The sequence below is a fragment of the Notamacropus eugenii genome, chromosome 5 (genome assembly GCF_028372415.1).
Source record: "Notamacropus eugenii isolate mMacEug1 chromosome 5, mMacEug1.pri_v2, whole genome shotgun sequence".
Classification (NCBI taxonomy): domain Eukaryota; kingdom Metazoa; phylum Chordata; class Mammalia; order Diprotodontia; family Macropodidae; genus Notamacropus; species Notamacropus eugenii.
This window is the reverse complement of record NC_092876.1, coordinates 84,256,945-84,271,642: the sequence shown is the minus strand read 5'-3', so window position 1 is coordinate 84,271,642 and position 14,698 is coordinate 84,256,945. Positions and strand designations below refer to the sequence as shown.

Here is a 14,698-nt window from a genome sequence, read left to right as displayed (position 1 = left end):
AAGAACAGAAAGTAGGACCTAAGCTAGGTCCTGAAGCAAAGGAAGAATTTCCAGAGAATAAAGTTTAAAGGGAGACCATGAAAAGCAAAGGGAGAATATAAAAGCTGAGAGGCAAGAAAGAGGAGAACTAGATCTCAGAACAGGAAACAGTCTGGCAAAGGAAGGAGAGGCACGTTTTTGAAAAGGCTGGTGACTCTGGAACCAGACTATGAAGGTATTATTCTGCTCTATAGTCAATAAAGAAACCACTGGAACACTTGGAACAGAGAAGTGGAAGGGAAGGGGGAGAGAATGAAGGCAGGGAAATCAGTTAGGAAACTACTGCACTAGTCCAGGTAAGAGAGAGTAGGGGTCTGAATGTTACACCAGGGGTAAAAAGGATGGGAATTAAATGAAATGTTGAAGGGATATAATAGCAAAAAAGACTGAAGGACTGACTAGAGGAAGAGTCAAAAATGACTTTGAAATTTTCTGTTTTACTCCTAATTCTAATAGTAATTGCCCCTGGGACAATAGGACAGGTTTCAATTTTCTGGATGTCAATGTTCTTATCAGGGTAATAAGTAAGATACTCTTCTAGCTAACAGGACTGGTCTGTGAGGTTTAAATGATTATCTTTTCATAATTAAAACACTAGAAAAGTAGAGTGCTGGGCTTATACCAGAAAGACCTGAGTTTAACTCTGGTCTCAGACATTTACTAGCTGTGTGACCCTGGGCAGGCCACGTAACCTGTCTGCCTCAGTTTCCTTATTTGTAAAATGAGAGTGGTAATAATAGCACCTGCCTCGCAGGGTTGATGTGAGGATCAAATGACATAATATTTGTAAAAACATTTAGAAGACTGCCCAGCACATTGTAGGCACTATATAAATGCTTATTCCATTTCTTTCCCTAGAAAAGTGTAGAATAACCACTAAATTCCATTATAAGGAAATGCTCATAGCTATGTGGATCCTAAGGTCAACTATCTTGTGAGGTCTAAACTCCTTATACTACTGCTACAAGCTGTTTAGCAACTATATTTATAGCCAATACCATTCTGCCAGAGAAGTCTTTCTCACCAAAAATGTCATAAACTAACAAATATTGGAAACCTGCCAGTCAGGCCTTTGAAGGATTCATTTCTGAAGGGATGCTCAGGATCTGAGTGTTAGAAGTCTCTCCTGACCCTTCTGTGCATAAAAAAAAAAAAATCCTACCTGGTATTTTGCACCTTAGGAAATAGATAGGCAACCCTTACCCACTCCATATACAGGAAGGAAATTCACCTTGGAGAGCTTGAGGACCTGTGAGTGCTGTCCTTCCATTTCCCCACTGTAGTTTGTAGGATGAGTAATCAGCTTCCATTCGTAGGAGTAGGTTTTGCCTAAAGAAGGGCCAGTTACAGAAATCGTGAAAACATACACCTACACCCCCTCGAGTGAGGGCATCCACAATGCCTACCAATAATTCTTATTTTTATACAAAACGGATCTAAATTTCAGACATGTCCTTTACTTTTATAGGTCTCATCTCAAAGCTTCCCACAAGCTAGACTGCATGGGACTCAAGTAAGCTGCTTGAAGATAAGGGAGGATTCACCTGACCCTGCTCTTGTTACTTCCTTCTGCTCTCCAGGTCCCCCACAGCTCAAGCTTACTCCCTCCTTCCAAATAAAAATGTGAATGCCTGCCTGGGGGTGCGTGTGCATGCGTGCATGCGTGCGTGTGTGTGTGTGTGTGTGTGTGTGTGTGTGTATAAAAATGATGGCATCCTAAGTGATGCTGTGTTAGTGCTGACTGCTGATTCTTACTGACAATATCTGCTCTGGAATCTCCTCCTCCCAACTAGCAGAGATGAACTCATTGGAAACAAAGACCGTTTTCTTGAAAACTTCTTTTGCAACAAAGAACAGCAATGATTTCTAAATAACACGGTTCGGAAATAGCTTTGCATAGAGTGCTAACAATGCTCGTCTCACTGAGGTCATCACACCCTGGTGAGTTAAAAGAGTTGCTCAAATCCTGCTGAGCCAAATAACATCCTGCAGCAAGCAAGGACTGCAGGAGATGGCCCATTTAAAACAGGCCCAATTTAAATTCATTAAAATCAGATAGAGCACATATCACAAAAATCCTACCTCTCTGATGTCATGGTTTCTAGATCAGAATAAATCAGGGAGAGTGTTTTGTTGTCTCAATGGGGAAAATGCTTCCCATACTGCCTGGGAGCAAACATGTAGACAGATAAGCAGAACAACATGCAAAGAGTCCTGGCTCTGGAATCAGACAACCTGGGCTCAAATCCTAGCTCCGCTACTTTTTAACTGCATGACCTTAGATAAGTCACTTCTCTTTGGGCCTTGGTTATCTCATCTGTAAAATGAGAAGGTTGGACTCGACCTCTGAAATCCTTTGTAGCTCCAATTTTATAGGCATTTGAAGGTTACTGCTCCCTTGTTTAAATGAATAAGAATTCAATTTCAAGACGTCCTGTTTCTAAAGGCTTGATCTCATCTTACAAATACAAGGCCTCTGTCCACACAATCCTTTCTGCTTCCTTTGACAAATGCAGTCTGCAGTATGGCCCAGGTTTGTGCACTGTGATAGGATCATAGCATCTTAGACCTAGGAGGGATCCTAGAGGTCAACTGGTCCAATCCTTTCATGCTAGAAATGAGAAAACTAAAGCCCTAAGAAATGGGGCAAGACAGCCAGCACCTTGGACAAGTCATGTCACGAGCTAAGGATGAGGAGATAGGAAATGTGTGCAAAAAGAGAATTAGAGTTTAATGTGATACTAATATAACATATTTTTCAGATGTAGTTAAGGGATAATCCCCTTCTCTGGTGTTCTGCTCCCCTTCCTCCCCATGGAAAACAGGTACTCATGGATTTGGAAAAGGATAATATCCTTGCAGCAAAGAAATACAGGGTGGGAAAACTAAACCTTACAGATAGTGCAGAGTCCAAGAATAGTAGCAATCAATTAGGAGTCTGCTGGGCAGAATACTGATTTGACCAATTTACTGAATATAGTAAAGAACTGGAGGGGAAGGGTTGAATGAAACAGTTTGTGCACTAGTCAATTTTGGGTACAAGTCTATATTAATTCAAACAAATTTAAATGCAAGTTAGGAAAAAAAAAGTATATTACAGCCAAGGGATTCTCACATAGAGCTGAGGTAAAGTAGTTAAAATCCTACTCTTATCATTGCCTCAAATCTTCAAAGGCCAATGAATTTGTTTCCACCTATAATTCAAAACCACCACCAGGGGGAAGAAAAAAACCTCAACTTCTTGAGGAAGGTGGAATGAATTGATAAGAAATGTTAAGCTGTGGGACAAAAAAATACAGATCACAGCATTTAAATTTTTTAAAACTATTTTCTGTATAAACGTGATATTTGAAGTAGAGCACAGGAACTGGAAGCATTATGGGTAACTGAAATGTATATACGTGAAGTGGAAACTTAAATGTAGGAACAAATACAGCTATCAGAGTTATTAGGAAAATCATATGACTTCAGCTAAAAGGGTCCTTAAGAATGATGTTATTCAAATTTCCCATTTTTTAGATGAGGAAATGGAGAATCAGATTGGGAAAGTCACTTGCCCAGTGTCACAGAGGTAGAAAGCAAGAGAATCAGAATTTGAACTCAGGTCCTCTGACCCCAGGGCCAAGGATACATTATGTGTGTATAAATAAAAGATTTCAAAATTAAGTAATCTTGGCATCTAAAAGCACCGTCTAGTCTAACATCTTGCCCTCTTCTGGAAAATTCTCTATGGAATCCCTGACAAGAGGTCATTCAGGCTGTTTAAATTCTTGTAGGTAGGGGAAGGACCCTTCCTCCCAAAGCAGCTGATTACACATGACTGGGTAGGTCGTTATGTTACAAAGTTTTATGCTACAATGAGTCCAATTTACCTTCCTGTGGTTTCCAGACACAGGCGCTTGCTCTGTCCTTTGGAGCTATATAGGAAAAGTCTTATCCCGCTTCCATCTGACAGCCCTACAGGTAGATATTTGGTGCTAACTATTATGTTTCTCTCATACACGCAATAAGATTCCTGGTTCCTTAACAAAGGGTACTACTTAAACAAGTCTTTTGTAATACCAAAAACCATCCTCTGAATTATGTTTTATAAACAAAATTTTAGTTCACTAATTTTTTTAAAGTGGTGCAACAACCACATTAACAGTGGACACTCTGAGAACTTTAAGAAATTAAGCTCTTCATGGAAAATACTGGGCCCCCTCAGAGTTCTTACCTTCCTCTGGTGTTGGGATGACAAAGGCATTTAACTGAACTTCATTCTTAGGCAGGGTCACCTCTACGCTGTCTCCTGCAGACACTATCAAATCCTTTACACCTGGGAAGAAAGCATAGACACTAGAATTAGCAATGGAGCTAGTGGCGATTTCTCTTCATTTTGTGTCCAAAATCCAAAGTCTGTAAGAGTGTACGTCAGACGTTCCTCACCACGTCTGGTCTCTCTCTAATCCAGCCTGCACTCAGGTTTTGATCTTCATGATGCCAGTGCACCTGCTGTAGGAGTTCCTGCTAACTAAATCCCACAGCTTTTTCCATAGTCCTAGGCCAACTACTTTGTATCACCTGACACTTGGCAACTTCCTCCCTGAAATCTTCCTGCCTTTGCTTCTAGACGAGATAACCCTAGTTTTGGTGGACTACAAAATCAATCTGAGTAACAGTGTAATATGGCAGCCAAACAAAGTCAGTAATGTTCCATGGAACCGGCCTCCAGGAATAAGGGGATGATACTGGAGTCTGTTCACTGTACTCTACCTTAGACCACGCACAGACTGTGGTGTTCTATTCTGAACATCACAGGTTAGGAAAGGTACTGACATGCTAAAAAACATGCAGCGTGAGGTGACCAGGATCAGGAAGGCCTCAGGGTCCATGTCATAGAAGGATTAGACAAAAAATATTTGGAATGTTTGGCTGGCAAAGAGAAGGCCCAGAGGGGACATGATATTCTGCTTCAAGAACTTGGAAGGATGTTTTATGGAAGCATTAGACTTTTCTGTTTAGCTCCAGAAGCTAGAACTAGCAGCAAAGGATGGAAGTTGCAAAGAGATGTCAGGAGAAACCTCCTCACAATTAGAGCTCTCTACACATGGAATGGCCTGCCAGGGGAGGCAGTGGGTCCTCAAGACAGGTTTTCAGACAGGTTGGATGACTACTTGTTAGGTGAACTGTAAAAGGGATTCTTTTTGGGGTTAGACTCATTGACCTTTGAGGTTCCTTCCAACTCTGAACTTCAGTAATTCCAATTCCACTTCTTTTCCTACTTTTCTGTTCTTCCCTTCCTCTATGTCTCCCTACACTCAAACACCCTGCTCCATGGTCTAATTGTGAGTCTTTTCAAGGCTGAGCCACTGGCCTCTGTTATTTTTATAATCACTTTCTCATGGATTTCATCCAATTTCATTGCTTCACTGATCACCCCCATGCCTGTTATTCTAAAATCTATAACTCTAGCCCTTACCTCTCACCGAAACTCCAGTCATATTACTAGTTGTAGGAACAGTTCTGTGTTCCTGCATGATATTTCTACTGAGCCAATTCTGCCAGAACCTCAAACTAAACTCATGTTTTCCACCAAAATTGCTTTCTTTCCTAATTTTTCCCATTTCCATCTATGGCATGATCCTTTCAGTACTCTGGGCTTGAAACCTCAGTCATCTTTGTATATACAGGATGAAGAAAAGGCAGGAAACGCTCACCAAAGCTTGTCAATTTTTATTTTGTAATATCTGAATCATGACTTCCTTTCCATTCCTATCAACTTCACCTTATTCCAGGAACTCACTCCCTCATGTCTATATTACTGCAACAGCTCAACTGTTGTCCTTGCTTCTTGCCTTTCTCTACTCCAATCTACCCTAAAAACCAAGGCCAGGTTAGTCTTCCTGAAGAACTGACATCCTTTCCTGGCCCCAGAACCTATAATGCCTCAAACTGACTTAAGCATCAGTCCAAGATCAAACTTTTAATCCTGGCATTTATTCAAAAGTCTTTATAACCTGACCCCTCCCTCCTGAGACTCTTCCTTTATCTTAACAAGAACCTTTCACTTCACTCAGATCAGTTTCCTAGTCACTAGTCCCTAGTGTCCCTTTTATATGCCAGCCTCATCTATTTGTCATCATGTCTCCCATCTTCCCTTCTGCTAATCAAAACTTTACCTATTCTCCAATTCTAACTCTACAAGGATGAAGCCTTTATCACTACTCTGGTCTACACTGATCTCTTCCTTTCCTCTGAGCTCCTATAGGAATAGGCCATAGGTCTATAAGGTCTTATATTCCTCTAGTCTTCTTATCTCCCCAACATCATAAGCACCTTGAAGTCTTCCTCTCTCCCCTCCCCCAACTAATGCCTGGGCACATGGGAGCAGCTTAATGCTTCTTTACTTGGCTGAGACCTAACACCAAACAAGCTTTGAGGAATGGTAACATTTTGTCTTCAAGGCAAATACAAAGTGTCCACATTATACTGACTTCCTATTTGGAACACTATGATTTGGGGAAAATGAAACTGTCTACTATGCTGTACAGAGATTTTAAGTCTCCTGGGTCCCGGGAGAGGGAAGAAAAGGTCACTAAAGTGGTTTGGCATTCACAGGACAAAAACACAATCTGACTTAGCGTCATGCAACCTTAGCCTTCCGTGATTACACCAAGAACTGCAGGTATTCTGCCTGAACACAAGCATGATTTCAATGCTAACAGTTTCTAGAAAAACCCTGACAACAACTTCAAGTTATATCACTACTAAATGGGGGAGAAAAGGAGAGAGGGAGAGGGAGAGGGAGAAGGAAGGAGAGAGAGGAAGGAAGGAGACAGAAAGAGGGAAAGAGAGAGGGAAGGAGAGAGAAAGAGAGGGTAAGACAGAGAGGAAGAAGAAAAGAGAGAGAGGAAGGAAGGAGATGGAGAAAGGAGATAGAAAGAGGGAGAGTGGGAAGGAGAGAGAAGAGAGGGAAAGAGACAGAGGAAGAAGGAAGGAGATAAGAAGAGGGAAGGAGAGGGAAAGCAAGAGGGAAGGAGGCAGAAAGAGGGAAGGACAGTAAGGGAGAGGGAATAAGGGAGAGAGAAGGAGGGGGAGGGGGAAGGGAGAAAGAAGGAAAACACACACATCTACACACACTTCCATTTCATTGGCTCTGCTTTTCTCCCCTTTACGCTCATCCAGGGAAAAGATCAGCTCAGTTTTCTCTATTAACCATTTCCTCTTAACACTTAGGACCAGCACCCCTGAAGAACAGACTCAGTGTTGTTAAGGCAACGATCTATGTATAAATCCCTCTTCCTGACGGTTGCTTTAAAAATAAAGATGCTGTCAAAACCATAGAGACAAACATCTGACCTACTACCAGCCTTTTAGATGGCAAGTGGGTGCATGTATCCAACACTCTCTTCCCACCAGGCTCCGTCTGCTTGGTTCCTCTGAACATTATTGAATTTTACAAGAACCTGGTGCTCTTAAGTAGCAGGATAATATGCACAGTGGAATCTGGCTCCACGTGCTGTAAGCTTGCCGAGCAAAAGGAGCAGGAGGCACACGTTATATTTGCTGGGGAAACGCTGACAGGGCTGATGTTTCTCCAGTCAGCAGTAATCAAAAATCAAGCCTTATTCTCTTCCCCTTTTTTAAGCCTCTGAAAGGGACAATACCCACATTTCTTGGCTTTCTCATCCCATCTTTAAGGATGGGGACAAAAAAGCCTTCTGGCCTGTCTCACCTGGGGTTGGTGCCACCATGCTTGGTAAAGAAGTAGGAGTAGTCTGGTGAGTAGGGATGTTATCACGATGGGATGGAATCAGTGGCAAAGAAGTAGAATTGTGATTATTCCCAAAGGTTCTTGCTGGCAAAGAACTGGGAGTAGGAATCAACTCCTCTAAGGTGTAAGGCTGGACAGGTGTATTAGTCAGCAGACTGAGATTATCTGTTTTTCCTGTTGCTGACAGGCCCACAGTTAAGGGATTAGAAGAAGTAACCAGATCAGGGGATTCCGGCAGCCTGGGCAATTCCTTGTGGACCTAAAAAAGCACAAAGATTTACCACATAAATAAGTAAAAGCTATGCAGTTTTTCATAAAGCAACAGTTCAGATTTTGCTACCGTAGTACTATAACAGCTCATTTGTAAGAACCATGCTCCACATCAGGGACATATATTTTCTAATTCCAAAGCTAAAAAAGAGGCTCTTCTGTTTTGCTGTCTCGGGGCAATAGAAGCACTATAAGGTAGGATAGGGCGGCCTGGGGAATTTAGGGGAAGGTGTTTCCTAAAGCAGGATTTTCCTGGAATTACAGAGAAAATCTATAAAACCAAATCAATGCAGAACAAAAAAGTTTGGATGTTACTATGGGTGAGCAAGTAAGTCTTCTTGATATTAATTCTATTCAGAACGGTCTGACAGAGGACAAGTGGGGGTTTGGGCTGCATTCTCAACACCCCCCTTCCCCCATGCTGAGGAGCAAAGCCAGCTCTAGCAATATACTGCCATAATCCAAGATGACAAAAATAATTTCCTTCTTTTCATTGCAAAAATTCCTCCACTACTACCTATTTCCATTTCTAGTGGGAGCCTGCAGGATACACACAGGATGTTTCAACTAGTTTTATCTATGCTGTCCATGTGGGGGACATATTTGGTAAAACACATGCTGCTCTGGAAACATCTGTTTTATATTAAAAATAATTCACAAAAAAATTCAACATCCAATCCACTTTGATTTAAGATCCAATTGTATTAAAATAAAACAAAAACCTACCACTTTCTAATCAAAATCAAAACAGCAGAAAAGACAACAACGTCTCCCTACACCCCACCTCTTGCCTACGGCATGTTACTGACACAAGGCCCACGCAGCGGCAAAGGCAGCAGGGTTTGGACAAAAACCTGAGATGACCCAGTTCTCCATGAGAATCAGTAACTGAGAAACACAGCAGGGCACTGCTTAATGTCGATGGATGATGTGCTCTCTCTGCTCAGTGTCTCCCCAGAGGGATGTACTTGATGGAAGGGTAGGGAAGTCATAAAATGGCTTTTATTCTTGCTCTTATTAATTAATGGGTAGTCAGTGTCAAGGTCTTTTTTGTAGATATCACTCCATCTTTCTCCTCCTCAAAATATGAAGATGCCAAGTTTTAAACAGGTCTAAGTTAAAACAAATCAGTACGAGCTTATCCTGCTGTTCCAATGCTTATATTACATAGAAACCAATAGAAATATCCTGACTCATTCACTAAGTATGCCAATTAGGTAAACAGATTAAAGAACAAACTTCATAGGACATTAGCAGAGAATGAGGCTAGCTATAGGAAACATAGGGAAGAGTTGCTAGATTTCAGGAGGAATAATACTTTTCAAAGAGAAACACTGCTTTGTAGGGATTCATCCTGGTTTTTAAAAAAAGGGGCTGAGGAAACAGCTCGATTGTCAAAGCTTTTTGGTGATACAATGAGCACTCCTATATGATTAAGGTTCATGAGTATGGAGAAGGAGTGCTCCACAACCTATTAACAAAGATGAAGGACCGAACAAAACTGACCTAAAGAGATTAAAAATTTATATGAAAGGAGAGGAAAAAAAAAAGAATGAACAAGATAAACTATTTTCTTGGCTGAGATCTTTAGGAATTTCCCCTTCGACATGCTATGTTTCAGGGATTAAGAGGAAGACTTTTCAGATATAAAATGATAGCACATTTTTAAAGGTAGTGTCTCTAAGCACAGTCCATGCTTGGTAATAAACATGAGTTTGGTGGAGGGTCATGCAAACTATAACTTTCTCAGCTCCTAATTCAAGAAAAAGCTTAGTGTGTATATGTGTGTGCGTGTGTATGTGCATGTGCTCACACGCACGCATGTCCTAGTTTTTGTGGGGAGTCAGGGGCTGAGAATTCATTCTTTAATGGAAAGAATCGCAGAGAGATCTTTGATTGTCCTAGTTCAATTATCTTTTCATTTATCTGTCTCACAAATAGCCACTGGCTTCATAGAGAATGGAAATCATATACCTATAAAATGAAGAGGTAGCAATGATCATGGTAGATGAGAAAAAAACACCACATTTCTTGAAAGCTAAACTTTATGTGAAGAAGATTTTTACTTCAGATGTTCATTTCCTGAGCTCAAAGACAGCAATTCCTCTCCTTGCACAAAAGATCATTCTGATTATTTTTGCAGCAATTGCCAAGGGCTAAGTTACTTGTATAAGATACCAGTTCCTAATCTGTACTACTTTATTGTCCACCTGCCAAAATTCTGGAAGAGGAAGCGAGGGAAGACTCATTGTTTAGGGAGGGGAGATGGCTTTAAAAGAGCAGCCAAAGCTTCCCCCTCTGCAAATGGAGAAGACAGAAATACAATGGATTTATAGACATTCCTTCCCACTTCTAGAATTACAGAATGTCCACCACATCTGCTTTTTTGGTATAGCAGAGATAACAAAGCTCAACTGTTTTGGGGGTTATATATATATTTTTTTGTTGTTAAAAGTGATAATTTTTTAAAGAGATGGTGTGTTTTTCCAAAGGAATGAAAAACAAATTCTGACTATGCAGCACCTTTGCTACTCGGCAGATACTGCACAGATACATAATGGTTATTTGTGTGAACTTTTTTTCTGCACTAGCTACAGAGAGAGCAGTGGAAGCTGGATCCACTTGCTAGCTGGCTATCGCTAATTAGCACTGCATAAATTTCTTTTCCTTTCCTTTTCATATTAAGTGTGGGTTTGACCTCGAATACCCTCTCCCAAAAGAAAAGTTATTCTTGAGATGACAGTCTCAAGAGTTAGCCATTCTGCAAGCAACCTGTGACCTGACATATTAAACCTAATGCTTCATCTGCAAACTTGCAGTAATAGCTCTAAGCATTTTCTTAATATCTGCTCTGGGGGTAAGAGATTTGCTCTTTTCCTAGGCTCTACAAAACGCTAAATGAAAGCTAAAGAGAGGAAGAAGAGGAATAAACCAAGACAAAGTAACCAACGGTGAAGGAGTCACTCTTTTAAAGCATGCAACTGGGAAGAGCAAATATTGAGAAGCAGGTTAATCTCCACTGGTAGCATTTTCCTTTGCATACAGCCCTCAGTGGGTATTCATGGCAGAGACTATTTGGCTAGGGTCCACATCCTGTTCCCCAGCCCTGCAAATCATGTCTCAATCTGCAGTATCAGGCGTGGCTTACTCAGATTGGAATAGAAGTTACCTCATCGCAAATGTAAATACATAAGAGATGGGGGAGGGGGTTGCTTAGGGAGAGAAAGAAATCGACTGCAGCAACAGCAAGTGTTTTCAATCTGGCAGAAAACATTGCAGAAGCATAGATGCAGACTACCACCCACATCCTAGCACCTACCTGTGGCCAAAAAACAACCAAGCCTGAATAACTGGGGGCTGGGGGGGTGTTTGTTTGTTTTTTAACTTTTTCACACACAAAATAGCTTGGGATAATAGGAACTGTCTTAGAAATCAAAATGATAAAAGAGATTAATCTCTTGGATGGGGAAAGAGAAGAGGGAGGAACACAGTGGGGAATATAGATGATATGAAAACAAAATAAATCAACCAAAATTTATTTTATAATTCTTCTAAGTTAAATAACCCTTCTGGGAAGGATTAGTCACGAAAAATTGGCTAGCCTTAGACACTATGCAACTCCTTGGCATAAAAATACTTTTCTCTACTACCAGTCACACACATGCATAAATGCATGTCAGGCATCAGATCGGATTTCAAGGATATTCCCTGCTTCATCAAAAAGTATTAATCCTCCTTCCTCCTTGTCCTTACCTCTGTAGAGTTATTGGTGTTTGAACTGCTCGGATCCCTCGAGTTATTTTTTTCAGAATGCAGTTTTAACTTTCTCAAGACTATACTGTCTGCTGAGGAGGTGTTTAATTGAACTGGGAGTGTGTGTGATCCAGACACAAGGGTCTCTGCAATTTTCTGATCCTTTTGGTTGGCTTGACTTGGCACCCCCTCACTAGTGAATTCTGTTACTGTTTCTGTAGGAGGCCCATTGCTGGGAAGGTGTGTTTGCTGAGGTTTCTTTTGGGAACTCCGCTGACCACCAGGGGATGATGATTCCTCTAAGAGTGACCTTTGGATCCTCTGTAGTGCCCTGCTCCACGCTAGCCCTAGAAGGTTCACTGTATCTCTTTCAGGTGGGAAATCCAAATCTTCTGCAGTTTGCACTTTATGCAAAAACACCAACAGTGAGTGAGAAGTGTCTGTCGTGGAGACCTGGCAGCTTTGGGGATCACTGCAGTTCACCTTCATGCAAAGATTTTCCAACCACCAAAAGACATGGCAGTTGTGATCCTGGCAGCAGGCTGCCCAACATGATTGTAGAGAATGAGCGCCCTCTAGAAGTTGGAGGTGATTTTCTCCCCAAGACCTCAGGCTGACCCCAAGTTGAGTGTTTCCCAGATGGCACCTACTCCCACTTGCATCTGAGAACAAAGAACAAACACATTTTGAAATGATATAAAAACAGAAACTACTGCTCAGTAGAGAGCTGTGAACATCAACAACCTTTAAGTCTATTTTGAAGACTAGTTTTTTAAGAGTAACGAGCTGTCTAGTGAATAAAGTAGAAGAATGGGAAAAGGAATATTTTGGCTCTGAAGAAATTATGTGAAGAAGTCTTTCTACCCATTCACTGAGGGCTCCCCTCTTCCTCACTAGGCCCTTCTACATATTTTTGGTGAACATGAAAATCTTAACCAACATAAGTGCATGATAAGGACCTATATTTGACCAGTAGCCATATAAGCTGCTAACAGATAAGTGAGCTAAGCAAACCTAAATATATCCTTTTGATAGTGGCAGAATAAAACATTATTTTAAGCAGTAGCTCTTGCTTTCTGTCCCCTCAACCTTTTCCACAGTTTTTCTAACCTGTCACTTGAAAATACTGCACTGATATTCCTTCTTGGTGAGGGAGGGAGGGCCTGGAAATAGATAGAGAATTTGGAATTCAAAATTATAAAAGGATGAATGCTAAAAAATAAAAGAAAATAAATTTAGTAAAAGAAAATAGTTTTGTTGTGTAAAATCATTGCAGTGGCCAGTCTCTTCAAAGAATCCAAACATGTCTCTGACCCATGTCAGGAGAGGAATTCTACCAGAATGACTTGCTGATCAGAGACTAAGGCATGGAAGTATGGCCCTGAAAAGGCAGTGTGGTTTCATGGATCGAAAGCTGCCTTCACATACCAGCAATTCGACCCTAGCTAAGCAAGCCCCCAAAGCTGTTGTGACCCTTAGCAGCTCTCTTAAGACAATAAAGTGTTCCACAGGAGGAAGAAATTTCTCCTTAGAACTTCTTACAATGAGGAAGTCACAAAGCCCATTCAAAACCAAACCACCCTAATCTTTTATAATTAACCCAAATGTTATGGGTCCCAAACTCTGGCTTAGTCTAAGACTCCAAAACTATCAAGCACCACATTCTCTGAAGATCTGCCTGATTCTTTCTGCTTTCAGGAATAAACATTCAATTCATATTCCTTGGTGAAGAGAATTATTTTTTTCTTGTTCTGAACTTAAGCACGAAAAAAAAAACCAACCCACTTTCATACATACCGAAGAGCAAAGGATTTTCTATGAAACTCTGAATCTCCATTTCATACCACTTGCTTTTATAAGTATGTAACAATTTTACTATTAGGGTTACATAACAAATTCCTATATAATAACTATATAATAAAGTCTACATTACTGTCAAAACTATCATGATTGTCTGTGTTTCCTTCTGAACTTCCTTCTCTTTTTTTTGTGCATTTTTAAATGTTACAATGGCCCTCTTTTCTGTTTTTGGGCATCACTACTACCAAACCCCACTCCCTTCCAATTAAAAACCGAGAGAAAAAAATAAAACCAACTCAACAACTTGGTAATAAGCAGTCAAAACTAATCCACACAGTGCTCATGCTCAAACATGTAGGTCTGCATCTTGTGTTCATCACCTCTTTTATGAAGTGGGTAATATACTTGTTCATCATAGTGTGGAGATATAGCATTGTAGAGTTCTCAAGTCTTTCAATATTATTTTCTTCATAAGGTTGTTGTTCTCATATGTCTTGGTTCTTACCACATCTATATACCATAATTTGTTCAGTCATTCTCCAATTGCCTATGAGGCAATCTAAATTCTATTTCTTTCCCCACTACCACCTTTTCAGTTACTCCCTTTAAGATTAGAAAGTTTGTTTTGCTTGTAACTATTCCCTTCCTGGCATTATCCTTCCTTGTAAACCCTACCCTCACCCTGCTGAGTTGGATACAGTTCTATACCAAATTATTTATTTGTGTGTTTGTGTTTTCAACCCTCTTTTGTCTTTTTCAGGTAAGAGTGATGTTCATTTTTACCACTCCACTTTTTCCTGTTTGTATACTCTTCTTCCTATATACCCCAATCATTTCTCCTATGTATTTGTGTAGTCCCTGTGAAAAATCACTTTTTCCTTTGAGTAGCTGCCTGTTTTTATGGAGTTACTATCTCTTTTTTGGGAATCTGTAGATTTGCAATAATTTTTGATATTGGGTGATATATTCCTAGATTTACTCATCTCTCTAGCTTTAGTTCTTAAATTGGGGCTTTGTGTCAGGCCCAAGTTCCAGTATCTTCTGAGCTTTTGGGTGGGATAACTGATCATGCATGATCTT

General features: G+C 40.6%; 1 protein-coding gene across 3 annotated transcripts in view; it reads right to left on the bottom strand.

Annotated features, from left to right (window-relative positions):
• KIAA0319L (KIAA0319 like) overlaps positions 1 to 14,698 on the bottom strand; it is an 81,391-nt gene that overhangs the window by 40,640 nt on the left and 26,053 nt on the right. For 2 of the 3 annotated variants that reach the window (XM_072610074.1, XM_072610075.1), the window contains exons 3-6: positions 11,819 to 12,480; positions 7,757 to 8,054; positions 4,256 to 4,357; positions 1,271 to 1,368 (exon numbers count right to left, since the gene is read on the bottom strand). In XM_072610074.1, the coding sequence (XP_072466175.1) occupies positions 1,271 to 1,368; positions 4,256 to 4,357; positions 7,757 to 8,054; positions 11,819 to 12,480 (1,160 nt within the window). The remainder of the gene's footprint in view (positions 1 to 1,270; positions 1,369 to 4,255; positions 4,358 to 7,756; positions 8,055 to 11,818; positions 12,481 to 14,698) is intronic. The other variant, XM_072610076.1, reaches the window with a different exon arrangement.